Genomic DNA, 24,037 nt, shown 5'->3' with positions numbered 1-24,037 from the left:
ATAAAGAAAAGGGGAGACAGCGTTACACTCAATACATTTTAAATCACAAGTTAGATTAGAATAAGTATATAGAGCGATTTACAGTTTTGAAAAAAAAACCCTATGCGTCATAAGCTTGGATGACCTTTCTGTAGTTTGATACGTGCTCCTTTATTCCCGGAACAAAGGATTTCATTTGAACAACCCTCTTTGTTTTGCCTTTGTTTCACACTGGGGTAGCAGAAGGGTGCAGAGCTATGTGCTGAAGTGCCTTCATTGCATTCGTTCTAATGGCCACCGGGGAGCTTCTTTGAAAGTCTATGAGAAAGTGACCCTGCTTAGCCCTTTTTACCTCAGTGAACATTATAAATTAGAGTTTATGAGTCTTCATAATGAGTCAGCATGATTATTTAGTAAGTGATGTAGGGTAAATGATTAGATAAAGCAGGTTATGCTTTAGGACGCCACAGGTTTACCAGTCAGGCCGTTAGTCCTGTGACGCGTTTTCAGTTCATCAAAACAATTTGCCTGCTTAAAATGTTTTATTCAGTGTTTGGTTTTATTTACTCTTGCCTTTAGTAACTACTAGAGGAACTTAGCTAGGTTTCTATTAATAGTCAACACACACACACACACAGCTGGGTTTCTTCCACTTCTCTACTTCTTGTATTTTTCTCTTCCACTTCCTTTGTAACATCTGCCCTTCTTGTAATAATCTCCACACATCTTCCCAACCTTCCTGCTTTGTGGGAAGGAAAATGTAGGTCACACAATTTCCATTATTTAGGAGTGAAGGACACCTAAACACTGTTGCTAATGACAACAAGCCATGTAGTCACAGCGGAACATATGACGTGCTGCAGAGAGTGGCTTTTTTGATTGGTCAGGAGTCTTTTTGATGACTGCAATAAAAAGGGGGGGAAAAGTGGAAATGGTTGAAACCGAATTGGACCGCTATTTAAACATTTCAAACTCCATTCAGAATCGCCAGAAGTCACTAATATAAAGGAATAGTCCTTACAGCTCTTTAAAACACAATCACTTCAAAGCAAAGGCTCTGCATGAATAATTAAATCTGAATTGTAATAATGCTGACCAAATCACTGTTTTGTAAGTTAAAGTTAAACAGCTTGTAATCTTGTAATATTCACACCCTGTGCTCCAGCCAGGCTCATAATAACTAAGGTTGGAAAGAGTTAGAGGAACGGGACGACATAAACATTCATTCATTTCCTGGGAATAGTTCGTTTTAGCACATTCTATTTATTTCCTTGAAAATTCTATTATTTGTTGGTTCAGTGAATGTTTTTAACGGTTCACATGCAGTGACATTTGTCTTGCCCTTTTCTTTGGGGTTGAGCATGTGGACATGAAAACGGACCACATTTAGCAGGTGACATAAGTAGGAAGAGACAAATGCCCTTAGATCTAAGATGATGTACCCAAAACTATTTTTTAAATTTTGGAGTAGTTTTATTTTTAATAATAGTCAGATCAATTCATCAAAAGTAATTAATAGTTTCAGATCTTCATAGACTAAATACTGTTTGTCCATCAGCGTGAAGAGTATTTATTCTCAGTACACGTGTCGAGAAAAGTGACAAGAACAATGATGTATTCCTCCCTCAGATCATTTCTAAATGGATTGTGTTAATCAATTACTCCCGTTTGGGGCTTCAACTGCAACTAAATGATCCAGAAATGGACAAGACAGACCACAGGCCTTCATTCTCAGCTCTTAGGGAAAAGCAGCTGTCTCCATGCAGGGACGTCTGAATATTTCTGCATGTGTGAAAATATCATAAAACTGCAGGAAATTTGTGTAGAATCCTGTTTGGTAAGAATATAAATATATTTGTTTTACTCGGGTTTGTCTTGTCTGCTGAACATCTCGTGCTGAGTGGATTGCTCTTCGTGACACTGGAGAGGCTTTATAAATACACTGCAGTTTGACAACATGTGAACATGTTTGCATGTAGCTGTTGCATCCTGTATGCTTTATATTCACGTTGAGAGGTTAACACTTCATAATCACACCGTACAGCCCTTTTTCATTTGGTCCACTGATCAATGTCTATAAATCCACAGCGACCTTTTAGCCTGGAGCAGTGTATCCCGAGTTAAGAGTCAGTAAAGAGAACAGCTAATGGTTTGTTGCCAGTGAAATTTCAATTATGGGTGCTTTGACAGTCAATGCGTCATGAATTGATGCATTGACTGTCAGAGCACCCATGTCAAAGGCCTCATCCAGCCCTCTGAGTGCTGAGTTGTGTCCTTGCTGGAGGGGTTTTCCTTACTTCCAATAGCTGATCATTTAGAGCACTTTGACTAGTGTTGTTCAATACAAATGTCTTCTGGCTAATGGTTTATAGAAGAACACACTGATGGATATCGATGTCCAGTTGTAATCTGCGTTGTATCCAGCCTTAACTGCTTCCCCTGGAGGCTCTTTGCGCTGCCACTCTAAGGTCAGGACGGGTCTCCAATCCGGTTCATCTGCCCCGGGAAGCCGGTCCGACCCTCGGGGACAAATGAGTGACGGGCTCCATATTGCCGCTGGGTCATTTGAAGGCATCACCGCAGTGAAAGAAACCAACATACAACAGAATATCCTGCTATAAATCTACAGCCATTAGAAGCTGACAGAGATCAGGAGGGTAGAGTAAACATTGGTTGCTATTGAAGACTGCAAAGTCAACATTTTCGTATCCTGTGTACAGAAAGGACATAATTACACAGAAGCCATGCATAATAAAGAGGAGCAGGTGAAGGAACTGTTTGCATGAAAACCATTTAGTCAGCCTTTGTGTTACAAAATAACTTTCAAGAGTATCTCCGCAGTAATATCCCACATCTGCATTACAATATATTGAATTGATCTTAAAACGGAATCAAAGTTCCACCTCAGCTAACAGAAGGTTGAAATGAGGCCGTAGAGGAAGGTCATTCCAGGCGCGCAGCCCTTCCTGTCAACCACTTTATGATCAATGGATCTGATCAATAATCCAATTACACATTGGTTTGACCAGAGATGAATCAATAGCAATCTACATGTTCACTCGAGAGTACAAATAGCTGATAGAATAACTGTGCTGGGGCTGAACCATTAAAACGTGTTTTTGTCAATGTAAACAAAAGTTGTGCAACTATTTGATTCACAGTACATTTACTTTTTAGCGTTTAGTCTCCCTACTTAAACTTGATTAAAGTCACACAACTGACCTGCTTGGTCCTGCCAAGCTAATCTCTGAAGCATTAGACTTGATCTTTTGAATAGCGGCCTCATGGATGTGATTGGTTCTCGGGGAGCAAAGCAGTAATTAGACAAAAAGAACAGGCATTCAAGAGAAACGGATCGTGTTCCTAGATCTGTTCCTAAATTCCTCCAGCTCACTGGAGCTCTTTTAAAAAACGCACATAGATAAAGACAAGAGATCTGATCCCACGTTTCATTGGCAACACAATCATTTCAACATGCCTTCACAGGAAGGAGTGACAAAGAGGAAGAACAAGAGAGAAGGACATGAGCAGAAGGAACGTATTGTACTATAAAACGATCAGTGGAAGGAAGCAGGCCTCCTTTCCACAATCCTAAAGTATCCTTCTTTGGTGAAGAAATGTTTAGAAATCAAAGTGTCAGAGGGCTGACGGATGTGCACGGCCTGTCTCCAAAGCTTTTGCTGATAAGGGACGTCTCTGCTCCACTGAGAGGAAAACACAATTCACAGTTATTATTCTAAGAGATAATAGAGAGTAAAGTCCCAAACACCCAGCGGAGCAGAGACGGTCCTTAATAGGACTCGGGCACTGTGGCACTGATTAAATCTCTCAGCCTTCAGCCGTGCCGGGTTGATCCGGGTTTATCAAACACAGACCGTAAAAACCTGGCTCAAAGTTTTTACAACTTGGTTTTCAAACATGTCGGAGTAATGAGATCCAAAATAAAACTTAATCACGTTAAGTGTCGTAAATCTAATTGAAAAGGCCCTAGTCTGACATGCTTCACTATAATCTCAAGTCCACGTTTCACACAGCTGCATCACTCAGTTCAGTGAACTGTAACACTGACACTTAAAAAAGATTGTTTGCAACGGCTTTACTTTCCTTAAAAACTTAAATTACATTCATTTACTTATACGCCGCATCAAAACTACTTTTCTAATTTAAACAGGTTACAGGATTCAGGTAGTTTTTGTGAACATGATGAGTAAGCTATTTATTGTACTGTTTATATATTGTGCATTTTTAGTTATTACTGTATTGCTCCTATTACACAAATGTTCCCTTGGGGATTAATAAAATATATATCTATAAAAATATCTATCATGCATTTTAGATCATCCATAAATCGACACCAGGTCAATTTGAAGACCTAAATCTTTTGGGTGTGTATATAAATATTGTTTAGAATGCTTGATAAACTTGATTGTATTCTTTACAAAATTCAATCCACAACTCAACTAAAGAGCTCTTGTGATAATGTGCAGTAAAGGAGCTTTGAAGTTAATACATTAAGGGCCTCATTCACACACATAAAGCAACCTTTAACCTTTTCCGTGCTTTCATAATATCTCGACCATTACTCTTGGTCATCAGTCTCAAAACACAAAGACGAAAGTCAGTTTTCCAGCAGAGGACATTATACGATTAAATTACAGAATGAATGAAACCTGATGAGTTTTTAGAGGCCTTAGACTCACTGTGTGTGTGTGTGTGTGTGTCCAAACGCCCCCCACGGCCCATCTGTCTATCTGTGGGACACTCGAGCTGTCCCTTCAGGTCCAGCTTCTGAACACTCTCAAGTGTGTTTCCCCCGGAGGCCGTGTGTGTGTGTGTGTGTGTGTGTGTGTGTGTGTGTGTGTGTGTGTGTGTGTGTGTGTGTGTGTGTGTGTGTGTGTGTGCGAGAGAGTGTGATTTTACTTTAGCTACTCCGTTGAAGTAGAGGCTTTTTCCTCCAGTCCCGAAGAGCTAAATAAGGTTCCAGTTGGCTTTTCCTGCTAACAGCACATGATCTGTGGAGGGTCTGTGTAATGTCTCACTGCTCACACACACACACACACACACACACACACACACACACCTAGCCTGATGTGCATTATCTAAATAAGACATCTGAATAAAATATGTTATTAGCTATATTTGGATTCGATATAGGAAAGCCTGCCGTGGTTTAACTTGACACCAAATAATACAATTGAAAGAAAACAAACTACAGCTAACAGCTTGCATGACGAGAAGATGGACAAACAAAAGAGCGTGAATGCATCTCAAGGCTTCTGGGCTGGAGAGCGGACTGCTTTCTCTGTGTCAGCGGTCCTTCTCCCGGAGGATCACTTAGCAAACGGGAAAACTTTTAGAGACACGCAGAGAGCCGAGCAAATGATTAACGCGACTTGTTACTATCAAACAAGTTGACATCGGGAGGCGAAGATGTGTTCACGGTCTGTTCGTTGTGATAATCAGTCGGATTGATTGCATCACTTGACTCAATGAGTGGCGGCAGACTGCGGGACAGGATTAGGCTCGGCTAAATCCGAAATCTATCAATCGTGTTAAAACGTGCCCAGTAGCTGCGGGGACAAACTCATCGGGCTCGGCGCGTTAGCCTCCGTGTCGTACGGAGCCGAGGGGACCTCCTCGTTTCATTAAAAACTCACCATCTAAAAACGCGGCGTGTTGAACGATCGGGCACTGGACGGGTAACCGTTACATCGCCACCAAACCGTCCACCTGCTGCTGTGCTCGATTATCAAAGTTTAAACCTGCGGCACGAGGACTTCAGAGAAATCCCCCCCCCACCCCCACAAAAAAATGAAACTTACCGCTTGTAATAGATGTTGCGCACACTTTTCACCGGAGAGTCAGAATAATCCCGCAAATGTCCGTTAGGCGTCTCGACAAAAGCGTTCCTCCTGAAGCGGGAGAGCCTAGGAGATGCTTACGCGGAACCCCGACCCGATCAGAGCCGCTCGGTGTCAATGGCTACGAACTACCGCCTCCAGTGACGTCACACGCGACCATGCGGAGCAACCCCCCCCCCCCCCCCCATATGATATTTTAAAGCAAGACACTTTGTCAAGCAGGGCAAGATCTATGGAGAGACTGTCAATTAATTACCCCAAAATAGGCAGAACATTGACAAGTAAACAAACAAAAGAAAATACATTTTATTTTGTATCTGTATCAATTTGGTTTTGTATTATTCTCAGTGACCACATCCTCATTTGGGAATTTGCACATGTGCAAGCATTTAGAAATGATCGTATCATATTGCCCACATTGCATTAGGCGTGAGTCAAAATGTAGTTATTTTAGTGTTATATGATGCTCCCATGATTTTCTCAGCATTGAAGGACGGGTTGCTCTGCACTCAAGGGGAACTCTTTTGTCAACATAACCCAGGGTGGAGGGTGGGTCGTCAATAGGGGCTCAACCCAGACTATAGCTTCATTACAGGTCAATCCGGACTCTGTACAGTAAAATAACTTGCCACTCTTGCCAATTGCAGTCATTTTGATTTCCAATTGTAGCTGTATTCCATACGCTTAACCATGCTGTGCCTTTTGTGGGCACTCTTGTATCCTAGCAACGTAGGAATAGACCATGTCTAGGTGGAATAGGCAAAAGTTACTTTTACAATACGAACAAACCGTTATTTGAATCGCATGTTTGTGAAAATGTGTCATGGACAAAATGTTCTTCTTTCAAGGCTTCACCTATGCATGCAATTAGCTGGGTGGGCAGATTTTAATTTGGTTTGAAAAAAATCGGGTCATCCCTTTTCCAGTTGGAATTGAACCCGTCCGGGCCCTTCTCGCTTCCGCTAACAAACAGCGGGACGTTGAAGAAGTAAGTTCCAAAGTAACGCTGGTTCGATAGTGACCACGTTTTTGTTTCTGTGGGTAGTTTAAATTTATGTTTATATTTAACAATGTTACTCTTTGTAGCTACCTTGTCATGAGCGAAGAAATATGCCTGTGCATTTTAATATTTAATGTTAACACTGGCTGTTGCAAGACCTCGTTCAATACAAGCCAGCCGTTAGCCTCTAACTTGATCGTTCAGGTAACGCTAAATACGCTATTATTCTCCACCTATCGTTAAAATTAACCACCTAACGTTATAACTAACGTAGCAATTTAATATAACTATACAAGCGTAAACGTTACATGTTGTAGCTGGCTGACATTATTTCGTCACAGGTCTTCTACACTAATCAAGCAGTACGAGCCAAACAGGTGTGCTGAAGCTAATTAACCGTTATTGTAGTCATCACTTACAAGTAGCCATTTTGTAGCATAGCTTGCGTTAGTTGTGAAAATAACAATGGCTATGCAAAATGCAATTTCCTTCACGTTAAACTTCAGAGAACCAATATTAAACCTTAAGAAAATCTTAAGAAAGTTATGATATTTGTTTATATTTATTAATTTGTTTGACAAAAAATAAATTCCCGACAGATTTTTGATATCATGACCAGAAATGTATGAAGATGGACGATGAAGACATAATACTTTTCATATCTTCTCCACAGAATGGAGAACTTCATCTTGTACGAAGAACTTGGGACAGGCACTAGCTCTGTTGTTTATAAGGGAAGAAGGAAAGGCTATCTCAACTATGTAGCCGTCATCTGCGCCGACAAAGCCAAGAGACCTGAGATCACCAACCACGTAAGATAGTTCTTACAACTATATGAACATATCATGACACCTGTGTGATTATCCCATGTTTTTTTGTAAGTTCATAACTTTTAGTATAGTTGTATTATAAAACCTTGAGAGGCAGATAAATACCCAAGCAGTCCTGACTGATCACATGGATTTTCCATGGTAACTCAGGGAGAATTCTGCTCGTAAGGATCCCGATCATTACCCAGCTATTAATTATGTCTTTTATTTGTACCCTTTTAGGTACGTCTCAGTCATGATCTGGATCATCCAAACATAGTATGTTTCCACGAGTGGTATGAGACAAGTAACCACCTCTGGTTGGTGGTGGAGCTCTGTACAGGTTGGTAATTAATTCTCCTGACAAAAATTCATGCACCATTACTGCTCATTTTTGGCCATGTGGAGTGAGAAATGCCCTTTGCCGCAGCTTACAACTGATAATGTTTAATGACTAGTCTTATATTCTTGTTTGTTTGATTAATGCCAGCAATTTCATGTTCAGATTATCAACATGTTCTTTACCCAGATTGGATTGTGCCTTTTTAAAACAAGTGTTAGTCTTGCTCTATATGTTTTATGTCTTTTCTCATACTTGTTCTCGTTTTACACTACATCTATCAGGTGGTTCGCTGGAATCTATAATTGGTCAAGATGGAGGCCTGTCAGAAGATGTGGTTAGAAGCTTTGGATGGGACTTGGTCCAAGGACTGAAATACATCCATCAATTAGGAATCATTTTCTCTGACTTGACCCCTTCTAAGGTTTGCATATACATTCATGTGTTTGCAGGACTAACAAGTAGAACAGCAACAATATGATTATTAGATAAATAAAGAGACCCTCCCTCTATTGCCCATAGATCTTACTGGATGGTAGTGGCACTCTGAAGTTTGGTAACTTCGGTCTGTCCAAGGCAGATGGAGAGACACAGGAAGATTTCTTCACCTTGATGTCCACATCTGATGAGGCAGGGGAAAAAGATGGAAAGAAGAACTTTTACAACACGAGGAAAAGATTAAATGGTCAGATGTTTTTTTTTTTATGAAATCCTGTTGGTTCTAATAAATCTCTGTTGAATGCTAGTAGATTAGTCAGGAAGAGTCAAATAATCTTTGGATCGATCCAGTTGAAATGGAATAAACAAGGAAGGGAGTAGCTGTTGTTATTATAAAAGTAACAGATAAGAATATACTATATATTGTAGAGAAGTGTACTCTGTAATCAAACGAAGTCCACTTTCCATCCATAATTTAATGTTTATTTATCAAGGGGTGTTGACAGGCTAAAGTAAGGCAATAAAACAACAGAAAGCTCAACTGTGAGGCCCAACAAAGCAGAAAAAAGATATGAGTTAAACCGTAATAGAACAGTAGAAGAGATGAAGAAAGAAATTCAATAAAATAATCAAAAATAAAGTAAAATGTTTTATGTTTACTAATTACTGTACAATTGTATGTTTTCAGGTCCTCCAATGTACAGAGCTCCAGAGGTTTTGCAGGGATCAGAAACCAATATGAGCTCTGATCTCTGGGCTCTAGGTTGTACACTCTACTGCATGTTTGCTGGTAAACACACACACATTCACATACAGTCCTACCAGGAAACACTGTATAAAATAAAGTGCACCATGTGAATTCATGTGTTTTCCTAATATTATTTTTTTCACAAACAATAAGCATTCAGATATTTATGACTTAACCCATTAACGTATCTTTTTCTTTCCAGGTAAACCTCCGTTCTATTCTGAGAGCTACACTGAAATTACAGAGATGATCTTACATCAGGAACCACCACCTCCCAGACAGACAGGTGATGCACTCATCCACACACACAGGCACACAGACACACACTCACACATAGATGTGATGTTTGAGATAAATATCTTCATCACTTTTCTTCTGTTGTTCGTTACAGTGCCTTCGGCCAGTCCTCCCAGTGAGGACTTCCTGAATCTCTTGAAACGCTTGCTCAACAAAAACCCTGATAAGAGGTCAGGTTCTCTCATGGGCAGAATTAAACAAAACATGTATTTGTATTGTGGTATCAAAAAAAATATAGATTTTAGATATCATAAAGTAGTGTTGTCTAGTTTTTAAGGTCTGCATAAGAGATGTTAACTACGCTGCTCTAAATCATGTGAATTTCCCCAATACAGGACTAATAAAGGATCATCTTATATATAGTAAAGGGATGTCGCTTTCTGCACTTAACCAGGCGGTTTGAGTTGTTTTATTGTTTGTCTTTACACACATAGTTATTATATCCACATTACAGATGATTATCAAAAATCTCTGAAGTATTTTGTGAAAGCATAGGTTGTAAACCCTTCAATATCATCCAATATTGAAATTAAGGTATTAGATCAAAAATATTATTTTAATGTTTAATCCTCTCCATATTGCCTGACTCTTTCTTATTTTAATAGTTTTGCTTTTTGTTCATTAGGATGAACTGGGCAGAGTTGTGGGACCACCCTTTCTGGACACCAGTACTAATGAAAGAAAAAGGAGAAAAAGAGGAGGATGAAGAAAGTGATGTGATGAGGTGGGTTGATATATTTTCAATTTATCTATATTTACCAGCTCCTTCAGCATTCTACAGATATTTTGTTTCAGCCATTTTACTATTTTTAGATCTGCTTGGTGAAGGTGGAAATGCACACACTAATGGTAGATATAGAGGTCAAAGCCTTGTTCAAGACCAGTCTACTCTGTTTTATTCCAGGGAGAGAGGCAACACAGTTTAATATACAATTAAATGCAATGTGATGCAGTAGAATTTTACAGCAACAGACCTACAAGCCTGCAGAATTACCATACTTTAATCAAAACACTAGTATGATGCATGTATTTTTTGTTAATGTGTCTTCTTTCAATAACTCAACAGATACACAAGGATCCCTGAGTGTTTCCCTCCAGGACATGCAGACGAGCTTTCCAACAGCCAGCCACCTTCTAAGATCTCAGAGAAATTAATTTCATCACAGACAACAATTGGTACAACTTACGGCCCATTTGATGGAAAGAATGATTGTCGACAAGCTGTCGGACACACCACGTGTGGAGGTTCAAGGAACATCCAGGTCTTGGATAGGGAGATGAAGAAGGAGAAAAGAGGAGGTGGGGTGGCAAAGACAGAAGATGACTCCAAGATAAGTGGGGCCAAGCAGATGTGCCACACACTGCTGCCCAATAAGTCGTTAATGCTTGGTAAGACATTCTCCCAATAGAAGATCTTTGAAGATGGCTTCAGTAATCTGGTTCTCAAGATAAGTCAATTTTTGTCTGCCTATTTCTTTCCTCTCATCTGCAAACATTAGACATTTGTGCTTCTTCCTCCAGATAATGTATCAGAGCTCAAGCCAAAGAGTGGTGTGGATGAGGACAATAGCGAATCAATTTTTCTGATCAGGTATTTCTGTTTCTATCTGCTGTCCTGTGCACCTCTTTTGCCTCAGTCACACCCTAACCAGTTATCCTCCTTTCTTAATCTCAAAGGTTTCACACAAATTATTTTAAGTTATCCTCCATCCGTACACACTCTGGTATTAAACATACGCATCAGGAAAGTCCAGCAGATTGATTGTTAAGGCAGCCAGGCTGTTATCTTCTACACCAAGAGGGTCACTCCTGGTTGGCATCCATCGATAGACGGGAGACACACTGGACTGGCGACTAGTCAATGGCAGGCCTAACATAGAGACAAACAAGCCTCCACTCTCCTATCTCCTAGAGTCACCAATTAGCTTTTCATGCATGTCTTGAAAAAATGTTGTGAGTGTGGGAGGAAGCTGGAGTACCCGGAGAGAACCCACAGAGACGTGGGGTGAACACGCAAACGCCACACACCTTTCTGGAGGACCGTCTTGCTGTGAGGCGACAGTGCCAACGACCATACCACCCTTTGTTGAAGCATCATTTTAAAATATGCTACTCGCATATCTATTCTTAGTTATACTATGCTCTACCAATTGATCTAGACATCATCCTCATGCAACTATTTTCCTGTTGTTCTAGCTCTCGAACCACCTCAGGGAGAAGCTGCAGTATCTCAGACTCTCTAAACCAGACCCATGCACCACAGGTTACTGCCACCATATACTCTGTAATTCATAAGAATTTGTAAAAAGTGTTTTGTCACTTTGTGAATATGTCTAAACCCAATCACATTATTGATGTTGCTTTTTTTTGCCTTTCTACTAAAGACTGGAATATGTTGACTTTTAGTTCAAACCTCTTCTTCCATTTGCTGGTGAGCTCAGTTCAGTCCTCTTGTGCTGAGGTTGACGCTCCTCTCTTTTCTACAACCTCTTCCTAGACTGACTTCACGTCCTCTGTGAAAGCTCTTCTCCATACTGACTCTGATCTGACTGTCACCCAAATCATGGACAACCCCAAGGTATAGCGATACATTATTATTGGAAACAGGCCATTTCTGACTAAAGGGTGTTTTCAGATTCGTAAAATGCAATCTGAGCTTTTAATCATCTGCAGTTGCTTCATTATGAGGAGAAGCCCTTCTTTATATCCTCTTATCACAATCAAATTGTATACATAAACTAATAAACAACAATATTGTTGAAAGTTTAATGTTAATCTTTCACTGTCATGACAATTTTCGCATTGGTGAATTTAGTGAAACTAGAAATGCTGAAATGGATACGTGGGAATTGTGTTGTGAAGATCACTCAATGAGTCACTGAGTGCTGTTCTGTTTTATCAGATTCTCAAGAGTCTTCCAGTGCGTTTTGATACCAAAAGCCTTTGTATACCAGCATATTCAGGTACTGAATACTTAATTTGTTTTTCATGTCAATACAAGGTGATGTTTTGTTTTATAGAAAGTACAAAATTTCCAGCATTTGGTAATTTATCCCAAAAGCGTTTTTCTTTGTTTCCTTTCTCCAGTTGAGAAGCTGCAGTCCCTGAGTGATGATGAGTGGACGGTCTTCCTCTCCCAGCTTTGTTCATCCCTTGAACAGAGTGCCTCCACTACTCCTCCTTCTCACTCCATAACCAATCGCTCCAGGCTCAACCTGCTGTGCTACCTCTGCTGTGTAGTTGGCCATAGAGTTATTGCTAACAGGCTGTTGAACTCTCCACTGGTAGGACAACGTGTATTTACATCGGATCCACGTTGAAACATTGCTTGGTTTATCATTTCTCATTGAATTTTTAAGGGAATATTTTTAGAGCACTGTATTTTTCAGCACTGTAGGGCAGTACTTTCACAATATTTTAGACCTGATAAAATTGCTTAACTAAAGCTTTTTAAAACATTCACATGCTATAATATATCGCATCTCTTAGCGACTGGGTTGTTATTGTTGGATTTTTTTCTTCTTTCTTTCTTTCTGTATCTCTTTCTCTAATCTCCACCTAACTTCATATCTTTCTCTAATCTCCACCCAACTTCATTCAGCTTCCAGTATTGACTCAGCAATTACGACAATCTCCAAACTGGGATGTGTAAGTACATTTCATCGAAAGGATGCTTCTTTTTTACATGTTAGGTATTATAAATACATAGTCCTCTCTTGACATGAACATAAAATCACATTTTTATTATTTGTTTTCTAACAAAAAACTAAATTGTTTTCCAGACGAAGCAAGGTTCTCAGAACAATTGGTCTGCTTGCTCTGCATTGTACTGAATTGAGAGAGGACAGTCCTGTTTCTGAGGTGTGTAACACACACACACACACACACACAGATAACATTTTACTTTCTACATGTAACCAGTCCAAACTCCTGTATGAATGGATGATAGCATAAGAGATTGCCTATTATATATTCTAACTATCTTTAGTGGATGCAGTACCAGTTCACACCATCAGGTGAAAGTGCATACCAGAAGATGTACAGAAAGGATTACAGCACGATAATAACGGAAAACATTCACACAACAAAGTGCAAAATTGCATGCACTAAGTATCGATGTTTCTGTATTTACAGTTAGTCCTGTTTAATGCTGTTGAACACATTTTAAACAGCATGTTTTGGTTGGTTTCATAAAATTATTGTTTGACTAGTCTTCCTGCTTTTGTTCTTTCTAGGGCCATATCCCCCTTAATTTAAACTTAAACACAACATGTTCGGGATAAGTGGATGGAAATACACGATTTGTCCCCACTGACTTTATAGTACTATTGTGTACCAGCAGGGGGCATTCAAAATCTACACGACAACATGACTTTTATTAGATTCCGAGACACTAAAAACACCTTATGTCTGTTTTTCTATCTCTCCTTCTCACACACACACACACACACACACAAGCATTTGGAGAACTTTGTAGTGTAAAGGATTATAAACTAATTTATTTAAGTGTTCCAATTTAGGTTATTGCTAATTTGACTGGAGACTGTTGTGGTCATTATTGAGGTAGTTATTTATTTATATTTGTTTTTACCAGCAACATGTAACAATAAAATCATAATAGTCTTTGTTTTTAATAACTCCTCTACAAATCTATATTGTTTATTTAGCATACCTTGCCAAACAAACATTTATCAGGGAAATTCTATTCACACAGGCCCATATAATCAATCATAAATTTGCTTCAAGGGACATTACAATCTTTACAGCAAATGGCACCCTTTTTTCTTAGATCCATAATTTGTTGAAGGAAAAAAGTCCCCTAAACACCCTTTGGTGGTGAGTTGAGAAACCTTATCACACTACACCATGAGGCCCTCTGAGGCAAATTTGTGATATTTGGTTGTGGTTAATTAAATTCACTTCAATAATAGTTTGACTGCATTAGTTTGATATAGGTGTACCTAATCATTAGAATGAAAGTATTTTCCTATACATTAACAAACATACAATTTAAATACTTTACTGAGTCAACACACACACAAATGAGCCCCCACACACATGGGTGTTACTGATTTGATATTAAAGCAGTTCTGTTCGCTTGTGAGATATGAAGCCTCTCCCTTATTTGATCCTTTCGTCCTGAACAGAACTAAACACCTATTGGTGTCCCTCTACTTTCTTTGTGGCCTCGTCTGCGTGATCCCATCTATTTATTCCTATTGTTATCCATTCCGGCTATGCTTTTATTGGTCTCGCATCCGCTCTCTTTCTTGATTTGTCTTTTTCTTCCCCCCGTCTTTTCTTGTTTCAACACTTTTCTGCTACCGAGTCGTCACAGTAATTTACAAAATGGCTGACCGTGGCATGGCAGGATTTTTCTACGATGCGCTTGTTGTTAAAGACAAATAGCGGAAAAAAAATTCCGCTACTGTCCTTGGCTCTATGCAGCTAACGTAGGATGACAAATTGAAAGAAAAGGACAAAGCTGTTCATTTGTGTGTGTGTGTGTGTTAGTTTTTGTCTCTGACTGTGCTTCTATAGACTCCACAAAGGTTTTCCTATCGTGTGTGTGTGTGTGTGTGTGTGTGTGTGTGTGTATGGGCAACCTCCGTCTTAGTGTGTAATTTTATTCTCTGTCAGATGACCAATACAACAGCACATACTTTCATTTCCCGGTGTGTGTGTGTGTGTGTGTTGTCTCAGCAGGGGTTCTCCTGCTGCAGTCCTACTGATTGGAGTGTCAGGGCTGGGCTTAGTTACCATGGTAACAGCTATATGCTTCAAACCCCCCCCCCCCCCCAACCTCCCTCCCAAACACAGACGCATGCACACCTCTGTCTCTCTTTCTGTCTGACTCGTATCTCTTTTCGTTCTCTCTTTAGTCTGTCCGTCTTTGTCCCTCACTCTCTCTCTCCTCGCATAGATTAAAGGAGAATAAAATGTTCTCAGTAAACGCTTTCAAAACCAACTAAACTTAATTTTCCCATTCACTTATCTCCTACAAAGTTCTCTGTGGCGTTTACAGCGGTTTAGCCTGTAAAGAGTCCAGATTCCATTAACCACCTGGCATAGTGGAGTCTTAAGGCAATCTCAGGGAACACCTCTTTAGGGCATTAGGTCAAGGAAGACAGTACTGTGGCATTTGTGAATAGGGGGGTGTGTGAGAGTTTGAACCACAAATAGATTTTGATGAAAACCATCAAAAACCTTCACTGTTGTATAGATACGGTCAAACAAAAAATGCAGCATTATTATTTGTTATGTTATTTATATTTGTTAGGTCAGACTGTATGTCAAATAATACAACATATCTGACACAATACACCTCAGAACATGTATACATTTTGCAAGGGTGGATCTAAGGACTTCTTGCTATGTACATTTAGCAAATCAAGCAAATTTAGACAAGCCTTTCATTAGCCTCACACAATAATGTTTATTTCCTTCTTTATCACACCATTATTAATTAACCAACCTGTTTATTCAAGTGTAGATACTGTAACTGCTCATCTGTGCAAGACTTCTTGGTGTTTGGTTAGGATGTTTTTTTATCCTCAGTGCAACTTTATGAATACAGTTACTGCCTCTTAATTGAGTTAAGTGTGTGTTTCCTTACGTGCATTTGTGAGTGTTGATGCTCAGTTAATGATGATGTGTTTGTGTATGTGTTTATGCTTGCTTTTCCACTCCGCCCATTGCACAGCGGTGCCTTTGAGTACTCTTTGCCTGAGAGCAGCTGTGACACCAGTTTCAAACCAGCCCCAGAATCTCAGCTATGCACTTTATGTTATTAGCAGGTTTGGCTCAGTAAAGGCGTGAGGGAGCGAACGGGAGCAAGAATTTGGGAACGAGTCAAAAAACAAAGTTTCTTTTACAGCACACATGTACCGCTTACATACTTTTGGTTAGATATGTCACAACACTTCAAATAAAGTCAACTATAATAACGTTCTCAAAGTTTATCTGCAATATTGTTCAGACCCACTCAGGATTCCAGTGTACCATGCTCAGTGATGGCTCCTCATAAGGATACACTATGATTTTTGGGCAGAAATGAAATGACAGAATAACTCTTCTGAGGAAGATATGTTGAGAAAGTACATGACAGACAGACTGTGACCACTTCTCACCCTACAACAAGAGAGAGAGGCCGAGAGACACAGTGAAAGCAAGCAGGGTGGAGATTAAGAAGATGTGTGAAAGGTGTCATGTACATAAATCATAGTTCAATTTAAATGTTTCTGCCATAAATTTTAGGTTTATATAACCGGAAGTCTAGCGTTATTATTGGATTTAATTTTGCAACAATAATTAAAGAAGGCTGCTGATAAAACGATACATATTCTCTCCTTCCAGACTGTGTCTGCACTGACGGACCTGTTGAGAGAGAACCTGAGGAATAGCAAAATAAAGCAGTTCCTGCTGCCACCACTCGGGGAGATCCTCTACCTCATCGCCTCTCAGGTAGATTCTGTCTCTTCATATTTGTCTTTTCATTTTTCTCTGATGCAAAGGCAGTGCAGGGGATTGATTTGAATGGATCTAAACACATGCTTACAAGGACAAATAGGAACAAATTGTCAGTAGTTCCATGGCTGACATAAATATTTATTAAGGCTATAGTTATTGTTTTTTTCTGGGTTTTTTAACCCCGACTAGTGTGAAAATCAAGTTTCATGATTCAGGTAAATGCAGAGATTTGAAGACAAGAAAGGAAACCATTAATGCTAATTGTGTATCTGTGAATTTGTTTAAATAGAATCAGTAAAGAAATCAGCATTTGAAAAACCGGTATTTGGGCCCCTCAGAGACTGCTGATTTCAATCAAAGATTTTGATCTAATCAACATTCTAAAGTGCCATTACTTAAGTCATAAGTACTGCCAATATTGTGCTCCCTCCAAACAATGAGCAAACGACCCAAACCAGCTCCCAACATCGTTTACGGTGTGTGGAACTTACACCACAAGGCCTCCAGGACACCCTTAAGACAAACCATATGCCAGAACAATCAAAACACATTTCTTATTACTTCAGCAAGAAAGACTCTTGATGAAACTAAGTGCTATGTCATTGTAATGTAATGGAGTTCAAATTAACATGCTGACTAAATTGAATTGAGCGGATTGACCCCGAGCCCTGAAAATTACAAGAGTGTGAAGGACGCTCTGTTTGAGGTGATCCCAATTTATTTCTGGTTAACCTCAATTTAGCCAAGCAAGTCGATTAAGTGTAAGGTTTTTATTTACAAGACTGATGGATAACCTTCAAAAATCGATCACGCTGGGTGATTACACTTAATACTGCGAAGCCGTCGAGAAACTCATCAACGTGCGGTAGAGCTGTTAATAAATTGACTTTTTGGCTCCTGCAAGAGCTGGCGTTTCTTCATGGATGCCAATGTGTTCTCAACCAATAACAAAGCTGTAATTATCGGAGACCTGCAGGTCGCTGCGAGAAGTGTTTTAAATTGCAAATGTGTGTTAGAAACAGTAGGAACATTAAACACAAAAGATAAGCTGAAGGTTTGTCACTGAACATGCGCGCGCACACACACACACACACACACACACATACAGAAATTCTTCTGTACCAAGGATAATGGGGACAATGTTGCTTAAGTTTTAGGGTGACAAATGGGGTAGAAATAGTTCTAGTTCTATACTTGATTGAATGAGCCGGCACAGTGCCTTGCAAAAGTATTCAACCCCCTTAATTATGTGTCATTAGCAACTGGAAAATAATAGATTTTTATCTTTGGATGTAATGGCGAAAATGGTCAAATAAAAAGGATCAACAAATAAATGAATAACATGAGAAAGAAAACACATTTGGAGTCTCCAACATGCCTTTTTGGAAACTCCAAAGACGTTTTCATTTGTTTCCCTGTCAGCTGTTCTCTGGCCACTCTTTCTTTATAAGAGCGGTTTTAGTGTCATCTAGTGGTTTGTGGCAGTTTACAACTAACTAAGTACTCCTCAGCTCAGCCCCTCCCTTTCCAAGCATGTTGGAGAACGAAGGTTGCCTTTGGGGTAGGAACACGTTTTCTAAACACATATTTTAATAAAAATTTTAAAAAACACAATCTTTATCATTAACAACCTTTTCTCGTTTAATACCGGGTCTCGAAACATATCCTTCAGATCAGGTATAATGCAAAAGGGTCTGGCCTGAGCCACTGTGCTGCCGTAGAAACACGGTGGACTCCGTGGAAGACTGTGTAGATATTGATGGCTTTTTGTGAACCTAGGAATATAACAATTTCATTTCAGCTGATTATACTTTTATTTTAAACATAAACACCTGGCATTGCTTGTCTTGTGAAGTCACTGTACTTTACATTCAGTTGTAGAAATAAAAATAATAAATCTAGGACAGGTAATTTGTCCCTGAACCGTTTTTGATTTAGTGATTTATTGGATCTTTAAAATGTGCTCCAAAAAACACAGTGACACACTTTTTTTTTTTATCCCTCGCTCCATTAAAGGTTCAAGAGTTGTGATTAGAGAGCGCTTAGTGCAGCCTTCTAAAGTTCAGCAAAGGTAGTGATTAGTCCGTAAGAAGTACCTTCTTGTGGAAAGAGTACCTACTTACCTGCTTAGGATGAGGATTTTTGTTTTTATCTTATGGAGTTTGTGTCCGTGAGAACTAGAAAAACGTCTAGTTCTCTGCGTACCTCGTCTAAAACAATTTTGATTTGATTTTGGGCAAAGGTTGAAACAAAAAAAGAGAATGGACTTTTCCCATATGGGTGTGGTGGGTGTTTCCTTCTTATAACAGCACATTTCCACAGAAAACACAGCTGAGTTTCCCCCTGATTACATTCTTTAAGGGAATCATTTCCATCATATGGTGTTGAAGCCCGTCACTGAATAAAATGAACTCCCAATAATAAAATTCCTTTAATTCAAGGAAAATACCAAACACAGGATGTGTAACTTTGTCTGTTTAATGGCAGAAAAAACTTTTTGCTTATTTCAGTAATATAGAATGGACTTGTATGTGTCCCTTGGCAAAATCAGCCACTTTGTCCTGTCTTCTCCTGCAGAACCAGTCAATGACAACGATTAGTTTTTAGCCTCCAGTGCCGCCGCTCTCCTCAAGGTTAGATGTGGCCTAAAGCCGAGCACAGTGCCAGCAGACCTCCCTGTCGGCCGCTCTGTCCACAACGCCCGTTATTTCGTTGTGTTTAAAAAGAAAACTTCACACTATTTAAGAATACAAATAGCAATGAAAGACGTTTGAACCGATTAACCAGGATGTCGTGACCTTTCTCCCCTCCCTGTCTTTGCCCCTTATTGCCCTTTTCCTCACTTCTCTCTACTTGCTTCTTCATGTTATCTCTGCTTTTCTTTCACTCTCCCCCTCCCCCTCGCGCACACACACACAATCTTTACCCCTCCTCCTCTCCTCTCACCCTTTCTCCCTGACTTTTCTATGTCTCTCTATCAGGAGAAGAAGAGAGCCTCCCCAGAGGGACTGTGGTTGGTTCCCGCTGCCGCCTACACTGGCTTAATGAGGAGCCTGCGGGAAGGGGTGAGTGTCTCAGTGTACGTCTGCGTGTGTCTGTTTTTTTTTTTTTTTTGTCTGTGCCTGTGTGTCTGTGACTAAGTCTCTCTCACTCTGCGTGCCTGCGAGTTTGTGTGTGCAAGTGTGTGGCAGGGGAACCCTGTGAACAGTAATGATGAGGCAGCTGTGGGGGCCTAAAGCGTTGTTTGCCAGCTGCAAGTCAAGGGCATGCAGAGCAGTCACACACACACACACATGCACGCACACACACACACACACTTACCTGCATCAAACACAACCCTTTACTGCTCAGCAGACTGACCTCAGTAGCAATTAGGACCCTCTAGACACGCACATGCAGTGGATGGAGCAGAAACACAAGCGATAATATATCGGCTTCCTTGCTGTCTTTATTTAATTTTCCCTGTTTTAATTATGCCTCTCATCTCACGTTTGGTCATTAACAAAATAAAAATGTTGACATTCTAATATAAGACTGTCCAAAAATGGAAAATATTTATATTTATAATGTTGTCATTGAACTACTGACAATATTCAATTTGTCTTGTTTTGATTGGGTCCCACCCTGCGCTTCATTACCTCAGCAGTCTAGAACGGGACTGTTTTCTTCCTTTTTACATTGCAACTGGATGAACAGTTTTTAACAGTTTTTTACCTGCAGTTTCGGTTTACTTCTTGAATCAAATTGTCTGCAGTTGAGTGCTTCCACATCATAGCATACAATAGCATAGTGTTCTTCTTTGTAATGGTGGACCTTTGCAGTAGAATAGGGAGCATTCTGGTAGGGAGTGAGACTTATTGGTACAGGTTGAGGACAGAAATGGATGGGTGTTGTTTCTCTCAGATGTAGAAGGGTCTAACTGTGGTAGCCCGCTATCAGAATGAATATAAATGAAACTATGGCTCGCACAGACGTCAGCCAGTACCTACTGTTGCTTCATTACCGCTGGGATTGTATTGGGTTGAGGGGTGAACAGGGGAGGGGTATGTGTGACAGGAGTAGAGGGAGGGGTTGAAGGGAGGAGAAAGGCAGTTGACTTATTTATCATTATTGAGTTGTGAGAGTACGCTGACAAAAAAAAACTTGTGTGTGCTCACACACACACACACAGCCTTAGGGACCAGACACTCATCCCCAGACCCAACCTGCCTCCATCTCTTTCCATCTCCCACTCCTCTCCCCTCTTCCCGGTCTCTGTTTTACCCGTGGCTGCACAAGTATATTTCCCATTATATTACAGAGCAGTCTAAGTAGTCTAACGTTGTCTCATGGGCATTACATTTCCTGGAGTACTCACACTATATCGTAGTTTACTATAGTTCCACAGACCTATATTTTCACCTTTTGAAATATAAGCATCATTCTAAATGAAATGCCATTTATTTGAGGAATGTTTTGGGAATATGGGAAACTTTAGGAACATTTCTGAAGATAATCTCAACCACTCAAGCGTTTATGAGAGACGATTCAATTGTTTGCATTGCAGTGTTGTTTTGTTGACTGTGGTGAGACAGGACCAGGATATACAATACTCAACACTCTGTGTTACTGTAACTTAATGTCCAGAAGAGCCCTGCGACTTGCCAGGTTATTTTGTTCCCTGCTAACTAGCATGTTGGTGTTTAGCTCGCTAACTAAAGTACCCTAAGCATTTGCCCTGCACCTGGACACCATGTCACCAAGCTTCCAGCACCACACATTTCACAAACATGTGGTCACCTACTCATCAACCATAATTGTGATATGTGTGATAGGGCTCCAGAGGTCCACTAAATGTGTGTACGGAGTTGGAAGGGATGCATGTTTTAGCCCCAATCTTTTGCTGATGGAAATAGCTGCTAGTTATTCCACTATCCTTTCCAGCTAGTAACTTACCATGAGTGTGAAGTGTCTGAGCAAGACACCTAACCGCTAATAACATAAAAATGTAATGCGTGCGGTATAATGCAATGTAAGTCACTTTGGATAAAAGCGTCAGCTAAATGACATCTAATGTAATGTAATATAGAGTAGCTGAGCTCAGGGTAACTGCAAAAAAACTATTTTTATTTTTAAATAACTCCACACAAGGGTTTAGTACCATTTTGGAAATGAACTCTGTCAGTACTAACGCACTGTAAACAAATACAACATGACCATTCAGGTACTGTGAATTTGTGTGCTTTTTTTGATTGTTTATCTTGGCAGACAATACCACCAAGTATTATTGTACTTGTATTTTAAGGTCTTATTCCTGTATTACCAACGCACTCACTGAAATAGACACATTTTGTGTATGTGGCATTTGAGTCCCTCTCTTTCTCTCTCTCACTCACAATCACACTCACATTGATTTTACAGTTCTACATTAAAAATGGGTGTGTACGTCTCACACGTTTCAAATCTGTTGCTTTGTTGTCTCTCACACTCTGCTGGGTGGCTGTCCTACTGGAGAGCAGCTTTTATACCTTTCTTTTTAACATTAACTGTTATGAACAAAACGTTCTAAATCACACTTATCAAAGCTTTCCCTCATGCTTTCCCTGATGATACTGCTGCTCGCATATTGCTCAGATAAAAGCTTGCCTCATGTGCATGTAGCATATTCAAATGCAGAATTTAACTGCACTAAAGCTGTAACAAAGTCAGCAAAGTCTGTGATTTGTTGTGCATGTCGAATTAACCTCTCCCAGGCGCTCGATAACAATGAATATTGTTTGATTTGATATGTGACCAACTGTATCCTGAAGTGGTGTCTCCAATGTTTAGTGATGCATGTAGTGTTCGTCTGGAGAAGGAGATTGTCTACCAATATGCTAAACGAGAATCCAGCCGCCACACACTGTTTATTGAATGACAGCTTTGAAAAACAGCGCCAATACCCAGTCTAATGTGCTCCAGGCGGTGTGATTCTTGAAGCGCTCTCTGACCCCCTGGATCACCCTAGCCCCCCTCTACTTCTGTTGAGAGTTTTTCTGATTTACAAGTAAAGCACTGGAGAGAGGGATAGTGATCGTTGTTGTAGGAGAAAGGGTCGACTGTCGTGGGGGGAGGAGGAGGCACAGAGCCAATGCGAGCGTGGCGGTTTTACCAGCGGACAGGGAGATTGTACGGGATGGCAGGGAATGACAGAGAGGGAGCGAGAGAGAGAAAGAGAAGCATCCGTGCATTGGGAGATGGAGAGGAGATGGCAGGGAGTCAGAGAGAGAGAGAGTTGTACTTGGAGGGGGAGTGAATGGCATGGAGTGAAAGGCAGGTTTCCAGGCCAGACTTAAGCTGCAGGAAATTATTTATGAGTCTGAACAAGATGATGCTTCTGCTGCCTATGATGGAAAGCGTGTGTGTGTGTGTATGTGTGTGTTTGTGCCCGTGTGTGTAGCAGAAATACTGTGTGATAGAAGCCAGAGGCCAAAAGGCAGAAATCCCCCTTACACGCACACACACACACACAGACACACACACACACACACATGCACAGGGGTGAGCCTATTAATGATTTATCACTATCTTCCACAAAGGAGAAGAGAAACAGAGGGGGTATCGCTAAGACAGTCATGGGGTCCTACCCTGTGTCTCTTAACCTGAGATGACCAATCCATGTGCATGCAGGCACAAACACACACACACACACACACACACAGTTTCTGTATTGTTTTAATTCACATTTTTTGCACGGTACATTTTGCACAGAAAAGGGGACAGATAATAACTAGTAACACGTTAGTAACCCTGTCTGTCCACTTGTCTCCTCTTTTTCCTTTTATATCATCCTGTCCTTTTCCTACGCCAGATTATTTTCTCGTGCTGTCTTTTGTGTCTATTTACCTCCCTGTACTTTGTTGACCTGCTTGTCTCCTTGTCTGGTCTGTTATTTTACATGCGTTCGTCTTCCTTCCCATTTGTCTGTTTGCACTTGTTGCTCTGTTTGGTCCACATGTCCCTTTCTCCTCCTCCATGCCCCACAGTCTGTCTGTCTGTCAGCCTGTTATCAGACAGTCTGCCTCTCTCTTTGAGTGCGCCTATTAGGGTTGTTAGATGTTCTGTGTGAGCCTGATA

General features: G+C 40.3%; 1 protein-coding gene across 3 annotated transcripts in view; it reads left to right on the top strand.

The window, feature by feature from the left end:
* ulk4 (unc-51 like kinase 4) overlaps positions 1-24,037 on the top strand; it is a 74,542-nt gene that overhangs the window by 5,441 nt on the left and 45,064 nt on the right. Inside the window, exons 1-19 of one of the 3 annotated variants that reach the window (XM_062565758.1) lie at positions 6,796-6,828; positions 7,514-7,652; positions 7,893-7,992; positions 8,274-8,413; positions 8,512-8,674; positions 9,116-9,217; positions 9,378-9,461; positions 9,567-9,642; positions 10,098-10,196; positions 10,539-10,861; positions 10,994-11,063; positions 11,669-11,735; positions 11,970-12,050; positions 12,375-12,435; positions 12,560-12,756; positions 13,074-13,120; positions 13,255-13,333; positions 16,829-16,936; positions 19,924-20,007. In XM_062565758.1, the coding sequence (XP_062421742.1) occupies positions 7,515-7,652; positions 7,893-7,992; positions 8,274-8,413; positions 8,512-8,674; positions 9,116-9,217; positions 9,378-9,461; positions 9,567-9,642; positions 10,098-10,196; positions 10,539-10,861; positions 10,994-11,063; positions 11,669-11,735; positions 11,970-12,050; positions 12,375-12,435; positions 12,560-12,756; positions 13,074-13,120; positions 13,255-13,333; positions 16,829-16,936; positions 19,924-20,007 (2,019 nt within the window). In that variant the 5' untranslated portion in view covers positions 6,796-6,828; position 7,514. Of the gene's footprint in view, positions 1-6,795; positions 6,829-6,891; positions 7,045-7,513; positions 7,653-7,892; positions 7,993-8,273; positions 8,414-8,511; positions 8,675-9,115; positions 9,218-9,377; positions 9,462-9,566; positions 9,643-10,097; positions 10,197-10,538; positions 10,862-10,993; positions 11,064-11,668; positions 11,736-11,969; positions 12,051-12,374; positions 12,436-12,559; positions 12,757-13,073; positions 13,121-13,254; positions 13,334-16,828; positions 16,937-19,923; positions 20,008-24,037 lie in introns of those variants that run through there. The other 2 variants (XM_037453760.2, XM_062565757.1) reach the window with 2 other exon arrangements.

The sequence above is a fragment of the Pungitius pungitius genome, chromosome 11 (genome assembly GCF_949316345.1).
Source record: "Pungitius pungitius chromosome 11, fPunPun2.1, whole genome shotgun sequence".
Taxonomy (NCBI): domain Eukaryota; kingdom Metazoa; phylum Chordata; class Actinopteri; order Perciformes; family Gasterosteidae; genus Pungitius; species Pungitius pungitius.
The sequence above is the reverse complement of the archived record's forward strand: the minus strand, read 5'-3'. Positions and strand labels throughout refer to the sequence as shown.